General features: G+C 43.9%; 2 protein-coding genes across 8 annotated transcripts in view; one reads left to right on the top strand and one right to left on the bottom strand.

Moving 5' to 3' along the window:
- The window catches only part of MAP3K3 (mitogen-activated protein kinase kinase kinase 3), a 38972-nt gene extending 33866 nt beyond the window's left edge, over nucleotides 1-5106 (top strand). Inside the window, exon 17 of the mRNA XM_081884022.1 lies at nucleotides 470-5106. Within this exon, the coding sequence (XP_081740148.1) occupies nucleotides 470-698 (229 nt within the window). The 3' untranslated portion in view covers nucleotides 699-5106. The remainder of the gene's footprint in view (nucleotides 1-469) is intronic.
- A 572-nt stretch (nucleotides 5107-5678) lies between these two features.
- LIMD2 (LIM domain containing 2) lies at nucleotides 5679-24823 on the bottom strand. Of its 7 annotated transcripts, none has more exons than XM_081884508.1 (5): nucleotides 24802-24823; nucleotides 12436-12571; nucleotides 10045-10089; nucleotides 8051-8190; nucleotides 5679-7048 (listed from the first exon to the last, which is right to left on the bottom strand). In XM_081884508.1, the coding sequence occupies exons 2-5, from the start codon at nucleotides 12475-12477 to the stop codon at nucleotides 6889-6891; spliced, it is 387 nt and encodes a 128-aa protein (XP_081740634.1). In that variant the 5' UTR covers nucleotides 12478-12571; nucleotides 24802-24823; the 3' UTR covers nucleotides 5679-6888. The 7 variants fall into 7 exon arrangements, with proteins under 7 accessions (XP_081740634.1, XP_081740631.1, XP_081740629.1 ...); XM_081884505.1 differs by lacking the exon at nucleotides 24802-24823 and adding an exon at nucleotides 24212-24322; XM_081884503.1 differs by lacking the exon at nucleotides 24802-24823 and adding an exon at nucleotides 24090-24292.
- Between the last annotated feature and the right edge of the window lie 249 nt (nucleotides 24824-25072).

The following is a 25072-nucleotide window of genomic DNA, read 5'->3' as shown; positions in this document are numbered from 1 at the left end:
TAGGAATAAAATGAGTTGTGTGAGTTCAGTGGATCTCCAGACAAAGCTATTTCTCCAGTTGAGTTATGTTATAAGAACATTTGTCATTTTCTCTAGCTTCGTTCAGAATTGAAAGTTGGATCTGGCGTAGTTTGACTTGGCCAAAGAGATGAAGAATTTTAAAATAATCTGGCTTCTGAGTCACTTTCTTTTTCAGCTTTGTTTGATATTGGTTATCTATTCAGCCCTCTATGTCCTGATCCTCCTAAATGATCCACAAAAGCTTATGCCCCAATATATTTGTTAGTAAGGTGCCACAAGCTTCCTTGCTGTTGTTTTTAGGTTGCAACAGGCTAATTCTGCTTCTCCTCCTTAATTTATCTCGATTGTGCCCGTTGTGTGGGTGTCACAGGAACTGCCACAAGAAACTCCAGCACTGCCTTTCGTTTTCTAATACAGATAATTGAATTCTATGTTCTCCCATTCCCAGGAGCCTTGCCTGTACTGTTGTGGAGATGCTAACAGAGAAGCCACCCTGGGCAGAATATGAAGCCATGGCAGCCATTTTCAAGATTGCCACACAGCCAACTAACCCCCAGCTGCCTTCCCACATTTCAGAAACTTGCCGGGACTTTATAAAGCGGATCTTTGTCGAAGCCCGGCAGAGACCCTCAGCTGAAGAGCTGCTCCAGCATCCCTTTGCACAGCTCCCATACTGAATTGCCCTCCCCAGAAACAGTACTTCTTCCTTGGCTTTTAGCATTTTCTCCTTGGGAGGATGCTGTGCTGTGGCCCTTATCCGAGCAGCAGCTCCAAATAAATGCTGGCACAGCTGTCTTATTTGCCTAGAGAGGCGGTCGGTGTTGGAGGAGCAAGGCAGGGACATCAGTTGCTTTTATTTGGATAGATTCTTCTTTGGATTGATGCTTCTAGTAGCTGTGCAACCTACATCTGCACCTCTGTCCTTACCTGTGCTGCCGCCATGGAATGTTTGGTGGCACGCTTCCCAAAAGCACATGAGCTGGGAGCGGCTTAGGAACCACCTCACTTGAATGTAGCTGTGTATCAGAAGCTGGTCCAAAGTGGAAGGGGGCTTGTGGTGTCAGAACTTGTGATAGCTTCTAAAAGCTACAAAAATGTGTGTTGGCTAGCATTCTGTGTTTCGCAGTTCCCCAGGACTATTGTCAAGTGCCACAGAGAACATGGACTCAGTTATTATATATAATAATTATTATATATTTTATTAAGTATTCAGCATCTGAAAGTGTTCAGAAAATATTGATTTAGAAGAATATGTGAATAGTGTTGTTTTTTTATATAATGACAAACCCAAGGAGCTGGAGGCAGAGTTGTACTTTCTTTCTGTTTGCCTTTTAACTCTCTCCTATCCACGTTTCTGGATGATGAGATGGGGGTTACAGTGGAACACAAGCACAACGAGGCCTACACAACAGTGGCCCCTGAATGAAACGAGGGAATCGAGCTTCCTTTTGACAGGGCTGTCTGAAGATGCAATTCAGGACTGTGTCTATGCAATAACTGTGCTAACGCAGGATTTATTATCTGGCACAAAAATCCGCATCCTAAGATTCAGTATTTCTAACTTTTATTTATTTTAATTTAATTCTTTTCAAAACAAGTTTCTGGTCTTCATGGCTGCAGAGAAACTCTAATAAACGTGGAGGGTTTGAGAGGTGCCTAGTGACTTCTTAGAAGTCATAGGGGGCTGAGCAGGATACAGCAGTTGTGGCATGTGCTTAGTGCCCTTGCACAAAGAGCAAAGGCCAAATAAATCATCAAAAACAAGAATATCTACAGATTTTTACTTTATTTGCATAATTTATTGAGATCATGGAATGTGACATTTTTATGGATTGTTTTAGCACAGAGTATCACATGCTGGATATAGACAGGGGTTGCTGTAGGATAGCTATTGCTTGCAGCTGATGAGATAGAGCCCCGCATTGGGAGTTTCATACAGCTGGCCTATCATGCAGCAGTTAATAGCTTTCCTATGAAAATGCTGTTCCTTTGAAACTTCAGGCTCTTCTGTATCTGTTAGATGTCTTCTTCCACCCAGGTATTTTCTGCAGAACAGCCGCCGGTGCCATACTCAGTTTTTTGCCAGTCCTTCAAACCAAAGACATTTCCAGTGCTGCCAAGGTCTTATTTCAGGGAAAGGTGAAAGACTGCTGCTAAGCCTAATAAAGACATTTGTTTTGAGGTTTTCATGTGATCTTGGATAAAAATAGTTTTATAAATGGAAGACACGTGCCTGAGCAGCAGAGGCGAGGGAGATATTTATGCAAAAGCTGTACTTGTGATTGTGTTTTCATAGAGTCATCTAATCTAGCAGTTGTGTGAAACAAAGGGAGAAGGCCTGATTTCAAATGCTGCATTATCTTTTGGCTAGGAATCCTGGGGATTTTTAAAGGGGAAGTCATGACAAGTCATATCAGGCAATCTAAGCAGCATCCTCTTTCAACTAACTGTTTAGCGGCCAAGGGAAATTTGCTTGTTTTGCCGTATAAAACCTCGGACTGGGAACCAGATGCAGTCAGACAGGGCCCGTGTAACGTAAGGACCTGCTCACATTCCAGAAATGTTCGCTTCAAAAAATGCACTTCCTAGGATAGCTGAACAATTTGACCAATGTGTTGTGCTGCAAAAAGAATGTGTACTTCTGTTGTGTCATGCTTCCAATCACCTGTTCTTAGCCTTTAAAAGAGGTAAAATTTGTCCCTCCTCTTTCCAGCCAAGAGTCATTTACGACAAGCACATTGGCACCGTCTTAGGGTAGCCAGCTGTTTTCGTCTCTGCAGAGTTGAGGATTGCTACCACCCCTCAGCTTTTTACAGGCCTACAGATGTTGACTTAAATCACAAGCTGCCAGCCTACCAGCTTGACCTGTTGGTTAACAGCCAGTACTAGGCAATGCTTCCAGTGGACCTGCAGCAATATATTTGAAGCAGAATGCAGTCATCATGTGAATAAAATGTAGCAAAGGTAAGAGTTCTTTCCTTGTAGCAGTGATAAGGTGTAAATGCTCTGTTTAAGGCAGGCATGACCCTGACCACTGGTCCTGTTACCTAGGGATGATGGGAGGAGTTGTCCCAAAACAGCTGGAGGGCCAAGTTTGGCCATGCCTGGTTTAAGGCTTCCACAATGCTACTTTTAAGACTGGATGCTGTTTTCTGATGGGGGAATCCAGGATTTAAGGAAGTACGTAGTGTGAGTTGTTCCTTTCAGGTAACAGAGGCTCAAAAAACCTGCAGCGATTCTCTCCCCCACCCCCTTTATCTCACCTGCCAACATGTTTGAAGGACTTGAAGAGAGGCCTGAAATGTTTGTTGTCCTGAAACATGCCCACCCTCAGTCCAAACTGTGGTCTGTGTTGCCCGGCAGCAGGCTTTCCCTCCACCTCTCTCCAATAATGTGATTATGTTGGCTGGGCTCCCCCTTTGTATGATACACTCCAGAACCCAGAGCCTCTGATTAAGCCTAAGAAATAAGCCAAAGCATTACTTGTATGGTCAGCAATGCACTTTTACAAATGTGTGTATATCATTCCCTATTTGTTATGCTTTTTACATCATGTAAACAAATGGTGGTGCCTCTTTATCTTTTTTATTTATGCTGTATTTGTTGATTTTTATAGATATGTATAGCAACTGTTATGGGATGGGAAAGAAATTGACACCTTCATGAATTTTAAAAGTGGGGAGAGAAGCAGCTGGTTTTGCAGAAAATTTGAATATAGTTTTATAACATAATGTGTTAAGCCAAAATACCTCTTTGTTTCCTCATGCACCCATTGGGGCAGTGGGAATGTTGAATTCGTTTCCCAGAAATAGCATAGATCCCAATAAAATATCTGGAATGGGTTGTTTTATGAGCAATCTATCCATAGGCTTTGTCCAGGAGACCTGGTTAGGTTTATTACAAATCTGATTAAATTGTTGCAGCGCACAGTATCACCAGTGTAAATCTTACTTAAGTTACTGGATGGGCACATCCATTTGCATAACCTTTATTGGATGTCTTCAACCTGGATTTGACATTGGCTTGTTGCATATGGATTGATTTACTACTCAAGACAATTTAGAAGGATTGATTTGTCCCTAAAATTGCAGCTAAATCAATTACCAAAAAATGGCCAGTAACTTACCCCCCCCTTCAACCATTTCCAGTAAGAAAGTAAATTCCTTCTGTAGTATAAAGCCCCATTAATCTGTTCATACTCCTTTTCAAGCACTTTGTGGCCCCCTGATACTTTCATTTGCACTTTTGCTTTCAGTAAGTTTCCTGTCCCCATGGGTGCAGATGAGAAAACAGGCTGCTGAAGGATAAATTGCAAATTTTCCCAGATGGAACTGTAACCATATGTGAGGAAATAAAATAACGGTGTTTTGGGCTTGGCGTGACGATTCTGTATCCTCCAGGTTCACCCTCTTAATGTTCTGCTAAACAGGATTATTCTGTCTTGGTTACTGTGGGTGTGAATGATCCAAACACATCTTAAAATAGCTTTTTGCATTGGAGAAAACTACCCTTGCCAGACAGCCTTTATTTCTTCTCTTATTGGCCTTTAGAAGAACAGCTGCATTCCTGGATGTATGATATGGGGGCTGTTCTAATATCTGATTTCAGGGTAAAGTTTTAGAGAAGAATATACCTTGATTACATTATAGTCCAAAGCAGTTGAAAGGAAGTCCCACTGACTATTGCAGTTTGCTTCTACCAAGATTGCTGCCTCTACAGCACAGCAGCATGATTATGAAATTGCTATGTGGAAACTAGAAAATTGCACATTTTGCTTCTCAATCTGCTGATCTGTAATCCAGAGTATTGCCTATAGATTTAAATTGTCTGTATTGGAATAAGTGGTTTGATTTATTGAAACCTAAATGGGGGGAACTTAAATATTTTTAACAAGTGGACCATGTGTGCCTCATAAGCCAGCAGTAGCATTGTGAAGTTTATCAACTGAACCTGGAGTGTACAGAAGACCTTGAACCACTTGTGTCTTTCTGTTTTTATAAATATCTATACTGACCGGGGCTTGCAGTGCAAAGCCGGGCCAAAGTATAACTTTTATTTACAATAAAATAACATTTTTGGCTAGTACTGTTTTGTAAGTACCTCTGTTGTTTGGATGCTTGGGTTATTTAGAGGCAGCTAAAAGGTCTCTGCTCTTGTCAATATGGCAAGGAGTTCCCTCCACCATCAACCTTCCTCACACCTCCCAACTTTATCATGGTATATGCTATTCCCTTTCTGCAAAGTGGAGTGGACTGCAATTTATGAGTGTCTCAACACTAGAAGTCTCTGTAATATCTGGTGCCTTATAGACTAACTGGATTGTGGTGGGAGCTCTTGTGAGCATCTACCTTTCTGCTGTGGAATGCAAACAGAGTTAAGTTACTTCATCTACCTTATATCTTCCTCTCTCTGCTCCAGCTGCCACAGCAAAATTTGTCAATGCTGGGTCACCTCTATTTTGCAGTCTGTGTTGCATCATAGCTTTCCTTACAACAGGAAACAACTGAGTTGTTTTTTTAATATATATAAAACAAAATGGCTGCTTTGTTCTCCTGTGCATAGTTCATACCAGTATTTGAGTAGGGAAACTTGCATGTAATGGGATAAGTTGTAAATTTCACCACCTCAAACTGTTTCACAGAACAACATGAAGCAAGAAAGGTTCAGAAAACTTATATTACAAAAATAAGACAGCAGACAGCGCAACTCTGGACACAACACCACGAGTTTGTGCTTCAGCTTAACCACGTACCACTGAAAAAGGCAAATATAAAAGATAGACATTGAATGCTTCCCCAGGATTTAAGGCTAAATGTTTGGGCAGAACCGAGCTGATGAAAATGAAGGTGCAAGGTTTGGAATCCCATCCAATTCCTGTTTCGTGTTCAAAACTGAATCGGTATGCACATTTCAGTCATTGTTGCATTATCTCCACACTCGCCCTCTGTTTCTCCAGGATTGCTTCTCCCGCCCTTTCGTCACAATAGAAAACTAGTTGCTCTGGAAAGCAGCATGTTCTCTTTCCATGCTTTCTTAGCAGGACTATCTATGAGTGTGATCTCTGCAGCAGAAGCACACAGTCTCCCAGCAGGAAAAGAAGTACAGGCTAATCTGGGAATGTTTTAAATAAAGGGAGAGGTAGAAATGAATTCTGGCCAAATTAATATTCAGCATTTATTGTGTGCCCTGCCCCATCATAAAATTTCCTTTAAAAGCGGGATTCGTGTTTATCCAGACAACCAGATATTTTAATAGAGCCATTCTCTTTTGCCACTCCATAACTCGATGGGATGGGATTGGATTGTAAACATAAGGTGTAGTAGGCATTAACTAAAGCCTGTTGGAAAGGTTTCTCTGGCCCAAGGTTCTATGACAAAGGAAATTGTAACCTGGCAATTTCCCCAATCTAGGCTGTTTCATGGGATCTGTAGTTGAGTTTGCAAGATGTGTGACGAGTGAGGGGAGAGTTTGCATTCCACATGGTAGTGCACAGGAGAAGGTGTGGTAAACATGGATCTCTCCTGCTCAGGAGCTTATATCACAGATGCAATCACATTAAAGAAGTCTGGAAATACAAGCCCCAATATCTGTTGCTTCATTCATGCAACCCCTGTCCCCCACCAGCATGCTGGTGTGCCTGCTCTTACATGATTTGTTCAAGATCCTCCACTCTCACCCCTCCATGGGCACAGTGTCTGGGGTTCCCAGATACGCAGGTAGCATTGCTCCCACAACACTGGAACCATCCTCTTGTTTCTGCCTGGCTTTCCCTGCTCCCAGCAACCCTTGCAAGCTCCACTGCTTTCCATCAGCTCAGTTCATCCCCATACCAGGGCTCTCAAAGTGGGGAAATTGGGGCCTGCTTCGTCATGCTGTATCGGTCCCGTTCTCCACCTCTTTCTGCAGCCAGAGTTGCTTGTGTTGCTTGCGCCCAAAGCCCTCGTCATAGTTGCCTTTGCTCTTGAATAGCTGCTGGAAGTGTGGCTTGCAGTAGAATTCCCCGTGTAGAGCTGCATAACTACCCAAACTGGAAGGGAGGGAAAGCACATGTTAAAGCCCACCTAGGAAAAAGACTGAAGAAACACAACAGAAGAGAACATAAGAGAATGAGGCACGAAGGCTAGTTTGTCCCTGCCACTGCCCCTTCTTTGTTAAAAGGCTGAGCTTACACCAGCCTTTTCGTTTTACATGGAAATCTCATCAGAATGAGAGCTCCCCTTAACTCTTAAGTTTACCAGCTCTTTAAAATGTGGACAAAATGAATTGGTCCAAGCAAGTCACATTTGCAAGAACAGGCAACCTCAGAAAAATTTATAGAAATTGATTGCACTGAGGCAAGGTTTTCATAATTTAAAAAGATTCCTTCCAACTAATCTCAAAGTGATGACTTCTGTTCTCCTAATTGTAAGACATAAAGGGTTTCTAGTTGCATAAACTTGGCATTTAGTTTACAATCCTATATCTACATACCTGAGAGTAAACCCTACTGGGCTGAATGGTACTTTTCAACAGACAGGTATGTTTAATCCCTTAATTTGCCCTAATCGCCTTGGCAGAACAGGAAAGGAAGGAGTAGTGCCCTCTCACCCTACTCTTTAAATCTGTGTCAATATTCACAACTGCATAAAGCTGAAACAAAAAAGTGTGGTCTTATGTACGTGCCTTTCAGACCAAACCTCTCGCCCTCTTCTGATCAAGGTTCAAACTTCAGAGCAGTTGTCACTGCCGAAAGAAAAATTGTCCTCTACCTCAATCCCACATTGTGGACAGACTGCTGTGTACCTCAGTACAGAATCTGGAGAACATGAAATTTCATAAAGGAACTAAATGGGTTTCTTATTCAACATTACTGGTTCGTCTTGTGCTTGTCCCCAGTTCCTCACTGGTTTTCTGGGGTGGGAGTAGGCCTACCATAAAGATAAGATTGGTAGGGGAGAGTGTGACATGAACCCAACCACCTAGCCTCCCATCCCCCAAATCCTCTTCACCTTCCCCAATAGCAAAGTTTTGCTTCCCCTGCCCTTCTCACCTGAGCTTGGTGTGGCAGTGCTTGCAACAGAAACAGCTGTTGTGGAAGACAAATTTATCGGCCACGAGGCGCTCCATGGGATAGACAGTTTTCTGGCAGGCACTGCATGTCTCCTTCACCTGGGCCTTCAAGCTGAAAGACTGAGTGACAGCAGCAAAAGCACAATGTAATCTCACCGTATATCCAAATATATAAAGAGAGTTAAAACATCTACGCATTTAAAAACATCTAGAAACAACAACTGCTAAAATAAGTTTTAAATCCAATACAAATACCAGCCAGGATAACAAACTCCACTTAGAAGGCTTGTTGAGAGAGGAAAGTCTTCAATCCTAACCTAAATGACAATAGAGATGATCCGCGAGTGATATATAATGGGAGGGAAGTTCTGCCAAACTGAAGGCTTGCTTCCAAAGTAATGTGAAGCGGACCTCCTAAGATGTATCCTTTTACGTATCCTGGTTCCATGCTGTAAAGGGTTCTGTATACCAGTACTTGCACCATCAATTTAGCCCAGTAGCTAATAGGCAGCTGGTGTAATTCTTTCAGCACTGGTGTAATATGGTAATTTCTGCCCCATCCAGCAGCTGAGTCATCACATTTTGCACTAGCTTCTGAGTCAGCCTCAAGGACAACCCCAATGTGGAGGGGACCAGCACAAAGACATTGGTGGTCAGGCTATCCCAGTCCAGGAATGGCTGCAGCATCTCTCACTAACCAAAGCTGGTAACCTCTCCTAGTCAATGAGATCACCAAAGGCTCTAGCAACAGAGATGGATCCAGAGCACCCCCAGACTACAAATCTGCTCCTTCAGAGGAATATGACCCCATCCAAAGCAGGCATTTGGCCAATTGTCAGCAGATAAAAAATAATGAAAAGGAGAAAACGTCACAAAAACATAATATATGAATGCACACTAAAAAGTTCATCTGGTTCTTTCCACCTTGTTAATTGTTTATCTATTGCTGCCACATTTCAGCTCACACTGCATTAGAAGCTGCCTTATGCAGGGTGAGGCCATTGGTCCATCACATCAAGGCAGCAGCTCTCTTAAGGTGTCAGGCAGGAGTCCCACGCAGCCCTGCCTGGAGATAGTGGGGATTGAACCTGGTGCCTTCTAGAGCAACAGCCCTTCCCTCTCTGTTATAACTGAAGTTCTGTGTTTCTATTGAGGGGGAGGAGCTTCAAACCCAAAGCAGCCTGTGCCAGCGGAAGCTTCCTCCTGGGATCAACTTTGGAAAGAGGGAGGAGCTTTAATTGGGAGTGCAGCATGCAAGGGAATGGTTAGACCTCTCCTCCCACCCCTATATGGCATGGTTTTGATGCCAATCTCCACCAGTGGTAGCTGCATGTCAAATGCATTTACACGTTTCACATATCCTCTCTAGTTTGTCCCTGAGGGGGTGCAATTACAATCTGAGCAAGGACCAGAGGGGAAAGGCAAAGGCAGCCTCTTTCTCCATGCACCCCCCTCCCTCCCTTGAGCTGCGTTACATTCTCAGCAGACTACATAATGTGTAATTTGAGCCTGGAGCTGAATTATTTTGCTTTTGGTACTGTCGCACGCATATGGTGTGCATCATTTGAAGATCCATAAACAAAGTTACCCCAACAACAGGGCGCAGGAACAAGCTACAGCGATGGAGCCGTTTGCCTTTAAAAGGAACTATGAGATGATGGGAAAGCTTTAAAGATCCAACTGAGTCAGCAGCTGAGATAAGAACTATAAAGCAATTTATATACTAATAAGTGCCTTAGAAGCCTCCGAAAAGGATAATCAATAACAGGTTTTTTAAAAGAATTGCATATTCACTTAATAAGTTCCAAGGATGCTGAGGCCAGTGAAATTGTCATTTTCTACAGCGATGGTACAAGCCTGCTTCTGAAGCAAAGAGGAGTTGCAGGGGTGGTAGTGCTGTGTTTTTATTTGACTGTCCCCACACCTTCTGGGGAAACATTCATGCCCAAAGGTAAAAACTGGGGTGGTAATTACCTTGGATCTCTGCACGGTGGATGCCCCTGAGTTGCTCTTTGCCTCCTAAAGAAAGAGGAGAGGGAAAATGCAATTGATAATTATACAGAGTAGAGAGCATCATGTTATGATCTGCATTAAGAAACAATGGGGAATAGCAAGAGATCGCAGATCGCACAGAATCACAATTGTAAGCTTTGATACTGCAACTTTTTAAGCAGTTTTAGAATTTCATATTTATGTCCCATTTCACACTTTCTTCCTAGACCATTATGTAATGCACTGTTTGGGCAGACAACTACCATAAGCAAGTTCTCAATAACTCCCTTAAAGGGAGATTATTTCTTAAGAGTTGGAACATAACCATGCGAGTCCTGTTTAACTCACATTGATTTTCCAAAGAATACAAGAATTTAAGAACAGATAATTGCTTCCACAAACTACAATCCACAGGATTCACTGGAAGGATAAGTGAACATAAATGTTGAAAACAATAGTGTCTTCTGGCACCTTAAAGGCTGACAGTGCAATATTCTACATGTCTACTCAGAAGTATGTCCCACTGAGTTTGAATTCAATGGGCTGACTCCCCAGTAAAAGATACAGGATTTCAGCCTGATGAATTTATTATGACATCAACTTTTGTGTAAAAACAACCACAGATCTTGGATAGTATCACTAACTGGCAAAGGAAGAAAAGTGGAGTGGGGAGGACTCCAGGGAACAGAAATGCAATTTATTGTAAGGCCAGTGCATTTCAGAAAATTCCTTCTTCAAGGGCACTGCAAGTATAAGAACAGAATGAATAGGATAGTTTTAAGACATTAATAGCCATATTAAGGTAGTTTTTCTGTTTCTAGGATGAATTTTAATTGTTATCATTATTTGTATCTTTTTTTCAAATAGAAATAGAATAAATAAATACAAGAAAATATATCAAATTCACATTAAGTAAAACTTATTTCTTTTTGTAAAGTTTTCTGTAATATTTTAACATCAATAAAAATGTCAAACATGCTGAATGAAAAACAGACTCCTTAGAAAGAGAGGAACCCCACAAAAATATTGATGTAACAAAAATCAGTTATCCTGATTAGTAAAACATAAAAAATATACCCAAATATGGTGAACAGACATGAGAAAGTGAACTAATAATTTTTAACGATTCTCACATCCAAGGTATACTATTCCTATTGCAAGAAGCATCCAAAATGGAACATTACATCAACTTGGGCCAAGTGTCTATGCAGTCAAGTGCTACAAATAAAGCAGAATTCTAAAATGAAAAACTTTCACCAGGTGCAATGCTTAAGGTTAATCAACTGGAATGAAAAGAGGAAATGACCATAAAATGTAAAAAGAACAGTCTGAGGCTTAAATGAATTCAAAATATGCCTAATGACCGTTCACAACAGCAGTTATCCTAGTACTGCTAACATGCCCAAATAGCTAAAAACTGCAATTTGACACTTCTGCGCATGCGCAAAGCACGATTTAGCGCTTCTGCGCAGGCGCAGAAACCCAGAAGTAACCTGTTCCAGTACTTCTGGGTTTGGCACGGTGCATAACCCAAAATCACATAACATGAAGTTCTGTAACCCGAGGTACCACTGTAGTGAGTTCCTGTCCCAAGCAAGTGTTCATTAAGCAAGCAAGCAATGCATAGCTTGTGCTATTATCAATTAACGCTGCTGCTGCTGCTGCAAATGGTCACTGTGATTGTTTTGCATACATTTAAGTTTTAATTACATTGTCCCAGACATATAGCCCTTGCCTGGGAGTCTACAACTGCTATCTGTGAGAAACTTTCCATTTGTTCTGATGAAGTGAGAAACAGGATGCAAAGCAAGCAATCTCATTATCGTAACTTGAAGTGTTTAGAGAAATTGTTACGCAACAGTGGCTTTGTCTGCTTATATTTGTATATGGCTTTATCTGCTTAAATTTGTATATGTTCACTTTGCATGTTGCTTTGTTTTGTCAATTTGTAAATCACTTTTATACCTTTTTACGGTTCTTCTGATTTTGTTTGTTTTTACTTATATCCTTGGGGCCCTTCTCCTTTGTTCTGGTTAAATATTATTTCCAACGGAAGATTACTTTCCATGCATCTGATGAAGTAAGATTCTAGTCTGTGAATGCTTATGCCATAATAATTTGCTAGACTTTAAAGTGCCATCTTTTGGGTGCTTTTGCTGCAACAGACTGGCATGTCAGTTTTATATTTGAGTAACTAAAGGTGCAGTCCCTTACACACTTACCTGGGAGTAAATCTCATGGAACTCAGGGGTACCTACTTCGAAGCAGACATGCATAGGATTGGACTGTGAGGCACATGTAATCTCCCCTCAACCCATTCCCTAGGAAGTAGCAGCAACCTCTTCAATCTGAAATCTTGATTACAATACATACATTAGCGGAGGCTGTACTGGCTGGTCCCTTGGCTTGGAACATAACTCTACGTTTCCCCACACAGGTCTGCAGCTTCACTCCCTTGAGTTGGCCAATTCTATCCTGCTGTATGGCTTAAGTTGGCGCCTCACGATACCTAGGAGGGGGGAAAAACAGCTAATGCAGCCGCTTGCATTGGAACAATACTTCTGATCCTGAGCTGCAAAACCCAGGAATCTGGTTCACCTTGACATTCCTACGAAAGCTCTGCAGTTCACACACTGCCATTTATTTATTTTCCAAGTTTTAATGCATTTTGTCTGAAATAGAGCAATAGAATACATAAAGCAGAGTCATCTATGCAAACATATGAGCATTCAAATACATATCAATATGTAAGTAATCTAATTTTAGTTCATTCATTAATAAATTACTCCTACAAAAACATACCATAAAATAGTAACCGTCCAAACGTGAGCAGTAAAATTTCCTAAACTGAATTATCACGCCTATTAATGAGCAAAGTTGGATGGTATCCTGTACTTCATTATTCAAAAACAGCATTTCCCAAAATCCCATTTCTATGCCTTCGACCACAGAAATGGAACAGAGCTCCTCTCTGTCTCCTCATTTTGTTAAGCCTCTTCCCTTTCCAGTAAAACTGTTGCTGAAGCATCCTACCTAGTTTCACTTTGCCTGCATCTTACTTGCCATTTGACTCTCTACTACTGACTGGTCCATCACAGGTACATGTAAGGAGGTGTACTGTCATACCCGATGACACTCCAGTCTTCACAAGCAGATTTATCAAGGCCTCCTTTCTTTGCCACCTGGGTCCTCACAATATAGCACTGTTCTGCAAGACTTTCAGGCTGCTTGAGAAATCTGATTCATTTCCGCTCCCTTCTGTGGTTGGCTTGTTGTTTCCTGCTCTCTCTGCTGAGCCGCATGGCTCAAACGTCACACAATAAGCCATGACAAGATCAAAGGTCTCAGGGTTAGACACCACATGGGCAAAAAAGAGGCCAAACCAAAGTCCCCTGCATTTCACCAGTCAAGTAAGGTCCAGAGCAAAAGAGGCTCATAACAAGGCCAGTGACTACTGCCACCACAATTAAAGCTTTCTTAAGGATTAGCGACAGACCACCATGTACAGCTGTACCTCTACTTACGTATCCCTCTGGATACGGAATCTTCGAGTTGCAGCCATGCACCGCGCGCACAAGCGCAGAATCGTGCCGCATGCATGCGCAGAAGTGTCCAAGCGCACTGTGCATGTGCGCAGAAGCGCGCCTCTATTTACGTAATTTTTGGGGTGTGAACAGACCCCCAGAATGAATTAAGTTTGTATCCAAACTTAGAGGGTCCACTGTACTAATTTAGAAAGGATAGAGGCAGTACTAAGACTGTGTCAGAGGACCGATCCATATTCAAAATGAAGGATGCAAACTTTCAAGCTACACCAACCCTCTCTGTTAAGAACTTCCATTTTTTCTCAAACAGACATATCCGAAACCTTCCTCTCCGCACAGCTGTTCCATTCTCACACATGTGCCGCATTAGCTTATCTTTCACACATCCTAGCATCTCCACATATGGCAGCATATCCTCTTAAATATTGTAGAGATACAAAAAAGCAAGAAAACATTGGAAGAGGAGGTGGAGCAATTGGTGAAATCTTTCAGACAAGCATTTATTTAGATCCTATATTTAAATTGTTGAATTGTGTTAAGAAAAACATTTCTGCTGAAAAGCAAGAACCAGTATTATATATTCTAACCGTCTTCGCTAAATCCTGGGAAAAGAAGACTGAAAAGAACACATTTATGGCCATACAGACAGAGTTTTTATTTTTATGTCGCTTTTCTACAGCTCAAACCATGTTCAAGGCAGCTTACACCATGAAAAAACACACTTTGCAACATAACAAAAGTAGTCATAAACAATAAATAAAACATTGAAACACACACAACCAAACTGAAGTATTTCCACATAAATCACAAGATCTAAAATATACAAAACAACAGCTACACCTCCCCCCCAAAATAACTATCTCTCTATAAATATTCTTAGGGACGCGGGTGGCGCTGTGGGTAAAACCACAGTGCCTAGGAGTTGCCGATCGTATGGTCGGCGGTTCGAATCCCTGCGGCGGGGTGAGCTCCCGTTGTTCGGTCCCAGCTCCTGCCCACCTAGCAGTTCGAAAGCACGCTTAAAGTGCAAGTAGATAAATAGGTACCGCTTTATAGTGGGAAGGTAAATGACGTTCCGTGTGCTGCGCTGGTGCAGGGTCGCCAGAGCAGCGATGTCACACTGGCCATGTGACTCGGAAGCGTCTGCGGACGGCGCCGGCTCCCAGCCTCTAGAGTGAGATGAGCGCACAACCCTAGAGTCTGTCAAGACTGTCCCGTACGGGCAGGGGTACCTTTACCTTTACCTTTATAAAGATTCTTATTGTACAGCTCTCAAACTGTCCTCTGACTGTCCCTGCAATACACAAATGCTTCTCTTCCACACAATTACCGTAAATACCCCTGACACTTCTAGGATTTCCTCTTATTGCATAGTCAGAATAACCTGGGGGGGGGGGAGCAGGGAATCCAAGAGTATCAGCAGGGAGCATGCAGAGATGCTGGCAAAGAAGCCCAAGGGCAGCAATGGTCGCTCTAGGAGTAACTGACCAGGAGAAAGAGGCAGTCCACCCGGGCAGAGGAGGTGGTGGAGGCAGGCAGGCAAACCGAGCCTGAGTAAGTTCCGGGCGAGCGTCTTCTCAGGTTGTGTCTGCCTGCGCCTTTACCATCTGCAAGCAATTTGAGCTGGCAATACATTGCAGCTCCCCAGCTGCTCCCAGCACAGCACAGGTAGGCAGTCGGATGGGAGTGAGGTGTGCTGTGCTGTCAGCAGCTGGGGAGCCAGCCGCGATGTATTGCCAGCTCAAAACGTCTGAAACCTGTATGACAATCTGATCATCACACTGATTTCAGACAATTTATCAAAATATCGCCCAGCTATAGACACGGCATACAATCTATTGTATTCTTACAGAGATTCTGACAGCTTCAACAATATAATTCCCTATTTGGTTTCCTATATGATATATACAGTATCAACAACAAAAAATCTACTTAAGGCATGCAAGAATTTGGAAAAATCATTGCTCCACAATGGAAACAAAGATATTAATGCTGAAGATCTGTGCTGTGAACTTATAGCAATAGCTCAAAGACTTCCACAAGAAGTATTTCTTTTCATATTACAACAAAAACTCCAGGGTAATGTGTCTAACGTTTCTGTTGTTCTAAGGATCCTTCTCACACTTCCAGTGTCGGTGGCAAGTGTTGTACAGTGGTACCTCGGTTTACGTACTTAATCCGTTCCTGAAGTCCATTCTTAAACCGAATCTGTTCTTAAACCGAGGTACACTTTCCCTAACGAGGTCTCCCGCGGCCGGTGCCCTTCCACTGTTCCGTTTCCGTTTGTAGACCGAGGTAAAGTTCAAAAACCGGAACACTACTTCTGGTTTTGTGGAGTTTGTAAACTGAATTGTTCGTAAACAGGACTGTTCTTAAACCGAGGTACCACTGTACACTGTTTCTCAAAGCTCAAACTTGTATCAGTTGAACATGCCCAGGCATCAGCACTTGACCTGAAGGAACTGATGACAAAATCCTCAAAGGAAAAGTCACGCAAAGTGAGATTCTGATGTGCTTGAAACTGAAACTTTAAAGAGACTTAACTTTTAATGTCACAATTCACAAGGCTATTCACAATGATTTGTGTGCTAAAACATTTTCTTTTGTATTTGAGGAAGATAATCAAAGGTTGTTGTTATTACTAATTCACGCAATTTAAAATAAATGTAGCAGTTTCAAGTTTTGTGCTTTTCATTTTTTCTACAATACATCTGTTTTTGAAAATTGAAGTTAGCATGAGGGGCAGGGGAGGTGCAAGTAATAAGCCTTGCCTGGGGCGCAAAATAACCTGGCGCAACCACTGCTCATAGACCATTAACTGTTAGCTTAAAAGAAAGAACGCGTCCCCCCTCCGGTTCATGCAAGGGTGATAGCAATCAAAGGCAACCACATGCTGTTCAACATTCTTGATTCTTATGAAACAAAAGACATACAGTGGTGCCCCGCAAGACGAATGCCTCGCAAGACGAAAAACCCGCAAGACGAAAGGGTTTTTCGGTTTTTGCGTCGCTTCGCTAGACGATTTTCCCTATGGGCTTGCTTCGCAAGATGAAAGCCCATAGGAAAATCTCCGGGGACCTCTTTTAAATGCTGGCGGTGGGGAGCAAAGCCTTCCCCCCCCTCCAGCCTTCAGAAGAGGTCCAGGAAGGCCGGCGGGGGCCAAAAGGCTTTGCTCCCCACCGCCAGCATTTTAAAAGCGGTCCGGGATAGCAGGGAAGCGCCTCCCGCTATCCCGGACGGCTTTTGAAGGCAGGCGGGGGGAGCAAAGACTTTCGCCCCCCGCCGGCCTTCAGAAGAGGTCCTGGAAGGCTTTGCTGCCGCCCGCCAGCATTTTAAAATCACCCCGGGACAGGGGAGAAGTCTCAGCTGTCCCAGGAAGGCAGGGCGGGGGGAAAGCAAAGACTTTCGCCCCCCGCCGGCCTTCAGAAGAGGTCGGGGGACAGACTGTCCCCGGAGCTGGTCTGAAGGCGGTTTCCATAGGAACGCATTGATTGATTTTCAATGCATTCCTATGGGAAACCGTGCTTCGCAAGACGAAAAACTCGCAAGACGAAAAGACTTGCGGAACGAATTAATTTCGTCTTGCGAGGCACCACTGTACCTGCTATTCAGGTCAAGTTTTCCATAGCTAATTTTCTGTTGCATTTCACTTTCATAGAGCCTGCTTATCCTTTTTAACACAAGGGGTTTATTACAAGTAGATAAACGCTTCTGAACATTCACTGTTCTTTTCCAGGTTACCGGTGTATATTTCTTATATAAATATTTCACCATTAATAGGCACTAAAGTTCAAATCCTGCATGACGGTAACAGTTCTGTGTAGAAAGGAGTATATGGGGCAAAGGAATACGCCTGGTTTACCTCTCTACAGCCTGTTCCCTAACGGTACAAGAAGAGTCTAGCTGAAAAAGGTGCCTAGGACAGAGGTTCTGCAGAGTTAAGTAGCAGTTAGAGGATTGCACCTCACTCTTCACTCTTTTTGGCTCCTTTTGTTTGTCAAAACAAACTCTCCACTTTATACATGATTGGTGCAGACCTTAAGAAGTAACTGGAAATGAGGTTTGGGTTTAAGGCAAGGGTGAGGAACCTGCAGTCTTCCAGGTGTTGTTGGACTCCCACTACCCCTGAATATTAGCCATGCTGGCTGGGTCTAGGAAAATAGGAACCTGCCTTATACGGAGTCAAACTATTGACTTATCTAGCTCACAATTTTCTTCTCTGACTGGTAATGGCTCTCCAAGGTTTCGGACAAGGGTGTCTCCCAGCCATGCCTGGAGATACTTACATACCTTCTGTATGTAAAGCATATGCACTTCCACTAAGACACAGCTCTTCCATTCTTAAACAGAATTAGACTCCAACAAGGCCTAGGGAACCACAAGTTAACCATCCCTAGTTTAAAGACTGTATTACAGTTTGGGTCCTAAAGACACATAGGCATTTAGTCTTGGTAACCATGTTATAGAGCAACTGGATACAAGCATATAATACTCATTTAGATAAGATGCACTCAAGTTTCTTGAGAAATATCCTGGGGCTCCAAGTTCAATCAAGTATGAGACGATGTGTGCATAACTATGTATACACACGAAGGAATACTGGGTATGGGCTAGCAGTATATTTATCGTAATATTCAAATCAGATTAAGGAGCATTGAAAAACAATACATTGAGTCAGCTGTAAATAAATTTTGCTCCCCCAAGTTTCATGGTTTAAATGCAACAGATAACAGGGTCACTTATATTTCAAAATTAATAATTCCAGTCCAATGCAGGGCCTTTGTGTTAGCCCGACTGAACCTTTTCCCCTCAGCTTTTGTCATGGGCAGGTATTTAAACATCCCCAGAAACGATAGACATTGCAGATGTTTTTGAATGTGCCGGACACAGTAAAACATATTATTTTCTACTGTCCATTGTACAACCAGCTACGCAAATGTGTACTATCCCCGTTTTTTGGGTAGTCTAACATAACAGCACAATGAAAATATCAGATTCTATCTGTCTGACATTAACCCAGAAGTCAAAACAAAAAAAAATTCCTTCCAGTAGCACCTTAAAGACCAACTAAGTTAGTTCTTGGTATGAGCTTTCGTGTGCATGCACATGAAAGCTCATACCAAGAACTAACTTAGTTGGTCTTTAAGGTGCTACTGGAAGGAAAAAAAATTTGTTTTGACTATGGCAGACCAACACGGCTACCTATCTGTAACATTAACCCAGAAGTAATTGCAAGGGTGGCTAAGTTTTTATCAAAAAATAGTATCTCTCAGAGTGGTGAATGGCACTATGTAGCAAGAGATACTCCAGTGAAAATCCTCGTTATTACATACCGTATTTTTCGGTCTATAAGACGCACCAGACCACAAGACGTACCTAGTTTTTGGAGGAGGAAAACAAGAAAAAATATATTCTGAATCTCAGAAGCCAGAACAGCAAGAGGGATCGCTGCGCAGTGAAAGCAGCAATCCCTCTTGCTGTTCTGGCTTCTGTGATAGCTATGCAGCCTGCATTCGCTCCATAAGAAGCAGACACATTTCCCCTTACTTTTTAGGAGGGAAAAAGTGAGTTATAGAGCAAAAAATACGGTATTTTTATATGGCTGCTTATTTGTATATATTTTAAAATTTTATATATGGATATTTTATGATGGCCTATATTTGTAATGCCTAATAAAGGTTTGGTGAAGAAAGTAAGTTATAAAACAACAAAGAGTCCCATGGAAGCTTAAAGACATGACACATTTATTATGGCATTATCAGAAACTGAGATATGAAAGCATGGAGCTAATTGACACCTTAAACCTAGGTTATGGGCGCAACAACAGAATGTCTAGGAGCACTTTTTTTATAGCAAGAACACAAAGCTGAAAATGAAAGAATTGCAGCTAAAATATTATGTTCATTTTTCACACGGTTTAGTCCTTCCTCTGCCCACGCCCCATATATTCTTCAGAAAGTAGCCGGAAGTGGGGAGGCAGAAAAAGGTCCTCCTTTCCTTCCACTCTGCAGTTTTAATCTGAAATCTTAGGTGCAGTACTGTACCTAGAGCTCAGAAACTGCTTGTGCTAATAAAATTCCCTGTCGCAAAATGCGCCTAGAACAATGGGAATTTTGAACACCGGGCATTATCTTTTGTGAACTACAGTCCATTTCATCTAATGCATGACATGTTATTCGGAGTGTGTGTCTGTGAATAGGGTGGAGGGAGATGTTTTCAGTGAGGTCAGAAGGAAATGCAGAAAATTACAGAGGGTGCATGCACATGAAAGCTCATACCAAGAACTAACTTAGTTGGTCTTTAAGGTGCTACTGGAAGGGAAAAAATATTGTTTTGACTATGGCAGACCAACACGGCTACCTATCTGTAACATTAACCCAGAAGTAATTGCAAGGGTGGCTAAGTTTTTATCAAAAAATAGTATCTCTCAGAGTGGTGAATGGCACTATGTAGCAAGAGATACTCCAGTGAAAATCCTCGTTATTACATATTTTTATATGGCTGCTTATTTGTATATATTTTAAAACTGTTGTGTTGATAATACAGTAGCCAATTAACCCACACAGAATCCTAGAATCGTAGACTTGTAAGGTACCCCAAGGGTCATCTAGTCCAGCCCCAGCACTGTATAATAAAAATCTGTTGCATCAGTTTAGTCCATGTGAAAGCATTTAACCTCTTGATGAACTATAATTCAACAGCTTCCCTTTGATTTTCCATTATGGCCACCTGGAGGTCCATCGCCTTGTCCTGTCAAGTTGAAATGTTTCCTCCCTGACTCAACTTAAGAAAGTGAACTGTAATTGCTTCAGGTCCAAATGGCGCCTAGAAGCCGAAAGGCAAAGTTGCTCTCGGAAAGACATGCCACTTAATAAGTCTCAAACTGTAGCCATTTGTAAGTAAGACACAACTATTCTGTCTGAGAGCTACTGGGAAAGCCACAAAGTTTGATGAAGTGACACAGCTAGACTGGGATTTGCTCAATAATTAGTATACTAACTCACCAACTACAGTACTGAGCTACAGAAGCAAGACCCAAACACATTCAACTAAATGGATTTCGTTCCAAGCAAGGTGTACAAAATGAATGGTTTGGGGGCAAGGGAAGATGGGACTATTTGCCACATAAAGAGAACAGAATAAAGCATTTCATTATGTACTTAAAAGGAAACAAGATGTTGCTACACATCCTCCTTTCTGGCAGAGGAAAGGGTGTGCTGAAGAGAGAAGAAACCATGCATGCAAAGAGGATCAGAAACCAAGAAGATTCTTCTTAAGAACTGCCCTGCTATCGGTAAACTAGTTTAGCATTTTGTTCCCAAAGTAGCCAGCCAGTTGCCTACGGAATCCCACAAACAGGGCATGAAGGTGATGGAGATACCTGCTGTTTGTCCCCAGCATCTAGTATGCTGAGATGTACTATGCTCTATGAGGGATGAGGCACGTGTGACCTTCCAGATGCTCTTTGACTCTAGTTCCCAGCCAACGTGGTCCAGAATGGGTGGAAGTGTAGTTCAACAAACAACTGGAGAGCCACGGGTTTCCCATTCCTGCAGTAGGCTATCACAACTAATAATTCCATCCATTCTGCAAACAGAGTGATAGCTATTGATAGACCAAACCTCCTTCACCACAGCTTTATCAAAACAGTTTCACAAGCCAGCATGGTGACAAGATAGCCACCGATCGATTCAGCAAACATTGCAGAGAAATGCTGGTCAATTTCCAAAACTCTTTAAGAAACCATTCTTGACGTCTGCAATGCAAGTGTTCCACGTTGCACATTATCTAGGATGTTGCTAGACAAAGATGATAGTTTTGTTAAGTATGGGCAGAGTGCCCTTTGACCATAGTCATTGCTCACAGTCTGCCTATATTTTTTGAGAGCTTTTTAAGAGATCTGTGTCTTTTAGAACATACAGTCATACCTCTGTTCCACTTCCAAAACATTGGGAAACCAAGGCGCGGCTTCCGATTGGCTGCAGGAAGCTCCTGCAGCCAACTGCAAGCCGCATAAGCCGCCTCGGACGTTCAGGTTCCAAAGAACGTTCGCAAACTGGAACATTCACTTCTGGGTTTGTGGTGTTCGGAGCCAAAACATTCGACTTGCAAGGTGTTCGGGATCCAAGGTATGACTGTGTAAGGATAGCTCCCTGTTGGTGCATAAAGGTAAAGGGACCCCTGACCATTAGGTCCAGTCATGACTGACTCTGGGGTTGCAGCGCTAATCTCGCTTTATTGGCCGAGGGAGCCAGCGTACAGCTTCCGGGTCATGTGGCCAGCATGATTAAGCTACTTCTGGCGAACCAGAGCAGCGCACGGAAACGCCGTTTACTTTCCCGCCAGAGCGGTACCTATTTATCTACTTGCACTTTAACGTGCTTTCGAACTGCTAGGTTGGCAGGAGCAGGGACCGAGCAACGGGAGCTCACCCTGTCGCGGGGATTCAAACCGCCGACCTTCTGATCGGCAAGCCCTAGGCTCTGTGGTTTAACCCACAGCGCCACTCAAAATAAAGAGTTGGATACCAAGATACCTGCAGCCCAACGCTTCGACATCAAAATAGTATTACTGACAGGCGCCTGTCCAACCTTGTGTTAAACCCTCCAAGGAATAAGATCTTGCTACCTCCTTGTCTATGCAGTTCCTTACACTACATTTTTTTCTATTACTGAACCAAGATCAAAGCCACTTCTTGCCTATAGTTAAGCTAGAAACTTTTTATTTGAAAACTGTTAGCACACTGTTTTTGTCAGTTTTTCTGTATATTCTACTCTTTCAGCCTCTCCTCATCATATCTGCCCTTTAAAATCAAATTGTGTTACAGCTTTTTCTGACCTGCAATATCCAGAACTGAACACTCCAAATAAGGTCTTGCCAGGACTCATTCCTCAACTCTTAGAACGTTTTACCATGTTGATAGAAGCTTCAAAACATGTCCAAGTGTATTTGCAAATTGCATTCCACTTTCCAGCTGAAATCCTCAAAGCTGCTCACAACATTCATAAAATCTAAGTCAGGCTTCCTCAACCTCAGCCCTCCAGATGTTTTTGGCCTGTAACTCCCATGATCCCTAGCTAGCAGGACCAGAGGTCAGGGATGATGGGAATTGTAGTCTCAAAACATCTGGAGGGCCAAGGTTGAGGAAGCCTGATCTAAGTCAACTGTTAAATTAGGATACCATCCCTGGGTTACTCCCCCTCCGATCAGTTTGTTTTCAATCTCTGTTTTGCAGAAGCAAAAAAGCAACTCTTAGAGGAGTTTGTGCACTAAAATTCATCCAATTTGGTGCTAGTGGTCTTCACCACCCAGGTTCCATCATGCACTTGCAAATAAGTTGCAGCTTTGCACATTTGTGCCTTTAAAAATGGGTGTGAGACAGTCCTAATTAATTCAACTTTTGAACCAGCTTCCACCGCTGGAGCATGTGATGATAAAGAACCACGCTCCTCTTTGCATATACAAATGTGTCTTCCTCCTCTCGCTCAAAAATCACCAGACAGAGGCTCGAGGAGCTACTTCCTCAAGCAATGTGGAAAACAGAAACAGGAGGAGCATTGCTGATGCTGCGTCTGTAGCGAGCATCAAAGACCGAAGGTCAAAGGCTAAACCCACCCAAAGGAGACCAGTGGTTTCTCTCCGAATCAGTTGCCCTGCTCCCTTTTTCTTTGACACCTCCATACTCTCCTTGCACTGGGCAGTTCCCCAGGACAAGGGGTGTGCAAATCCCCGGGATCCCAGGTGCAGCTCCCAGCACTTTCCTGTGCACTCAGCGCACAAAGAGGCGCAGCAGGGATGCCCCCCAAAACGCCATCTCTTTGCGTTCGGGCGCAGAGGAGCCACCTCCCCATCTTTTGCAAGGGGGAGGCAAAACACCCCACCCTACCTGCATACGCACCCCATCTCAGGTGTGCCAACTTGGGGGGGGGGGACCAGATAAACCCCACCCCGGATCATCAATCCCATGACATAGCGCACCCATGCCATTTGGACGGAAATTCCCCCTCAACTTTTCTTTTTTGGGGGGGACCCCCTGGAATATTTTATTGAGGTGTCCGAAGGTGGACCTCATTCCCTAGGAGCTGGCTCCTCTCTGCCCCATCCTCACCCCAGAAATAACAGTTATATTATGGGCAGGCGGTCCTCTCCCATGAAAAGCCCCCTCCAGCCGAGGCTGGGCAGGGCCGGCCCTGCTGTGAGGCAGGAGTGAGGCGGCGGCCAACGTCCCTTCATCTCGTTGAAACCGTTGAGATTTTCCCACAGAATGGGAGAAGCGCCTGTGGTGGGGAGGGGTGCTTTGTTTCCCTCCCCCCTTCCCTTTCAGGTGCCGAAATGGGCGCTGGCTTCGGGGAGAGAAGAGAAGGGCGCCCGTTGGCCGCTCCGCCTCAGGCGGCCGAAGCTCTCGGTCGGCCCGCCGACCCCGGAGGAGCGGCCTCCGCCCGCCGTGAGGGGGAAAGACGAGGGACTCACGGACTCACCCACCCAGGGGCTCCCCGAGGAGGAGCTTCTCTCTCTCACGGCCGCCGAGGAGGAGGAGGAAGGTAGGCGCAGCGCGGCCCAAGCCGGGTACGGGTGTCCGTGTGAATGCGCGCGCGCGTGTCTGCCTGTGGCGGCTTCCCCTCCAGAGGTCTCCGGCGCACAAAGCGCGGCGCTCCTCCTCCTCCGCCTCTCGGCGTCTCCTTTGTGCTCCGCGTGCGCGCGCAGCAGCGAACCCACCCCCCCTCCTCACTTTCTCCGCCCCCGACGCCCACCCCCCTTTCATCTCCCTTCTTGCCACCGCCTCCATCAACGCGGGGGGGGGGTTGGGGTGGTGGGAGGGGGGGCTGCTGCTCTTGCTCTGTGGGGTAGGACTAACCATGGGGAGGGGGAACAAAGTCTCTCCCCCCCCCCTCTATGGGGACAAAAGGTGGCCCCCAAAGGATGCCCCCGCCCCCCAGCACGAAGAGAAGGTCTGTCTCCCTCCCACCCACACTGCATCCATGGGGTGGGTCGGTGGGTGCCTGCAAGCAAACCTTTCTATTTGGGGGTTGCAATATATATATGCAATATATATGCAATATATATATGCAATATATATCTATAGGGTGACAGGCGGGGTGATTTGCAAACCGCCTCCCGCGCCGTCAAGGTGCGCGAGGCGGCGCGCGCGAATTGAAACGCCGAGCGAGAGAATAGCAAGCCCTAATGAGATTACCCTCCGTCTAGACGCGCGGATGCTCTGGCTCCTCTCTCCAGCCCACAGATGCCCCTTTGCAACCGATTTCTCTCCACCGCTGGGTGCGGAGTGTGGCCACCGCGACACCCAGCGGCGATTCCGTTGTTCCATTTGCGAATAAGCCTCTTTTCCCCTCTGCCCTAAGCATTTATTTAGCCAACTTTCTGGGTGAGGCTGAATTCTCCATGTTTTTCGAAAAGGCAGGAAATGTTGGCTTTCTGCATATTCGCCTCACTTTTAAAGTGAACGG

The sequence above is a fragment of the Podarcis melisellensis genome, assembly GCF_964234715.1.
Source record: "Podarcis melisellensis genome assembly, chromosome: 13".
NCBI lineage: Eukaryota > Metazoa > Chordata > Lepidosauria > Squamata > Lacertidae > Podarcis > Podarcis melisellensis.
This window is presented reverse-complemented; position numbering and strand designations above follow the sequence as displayed.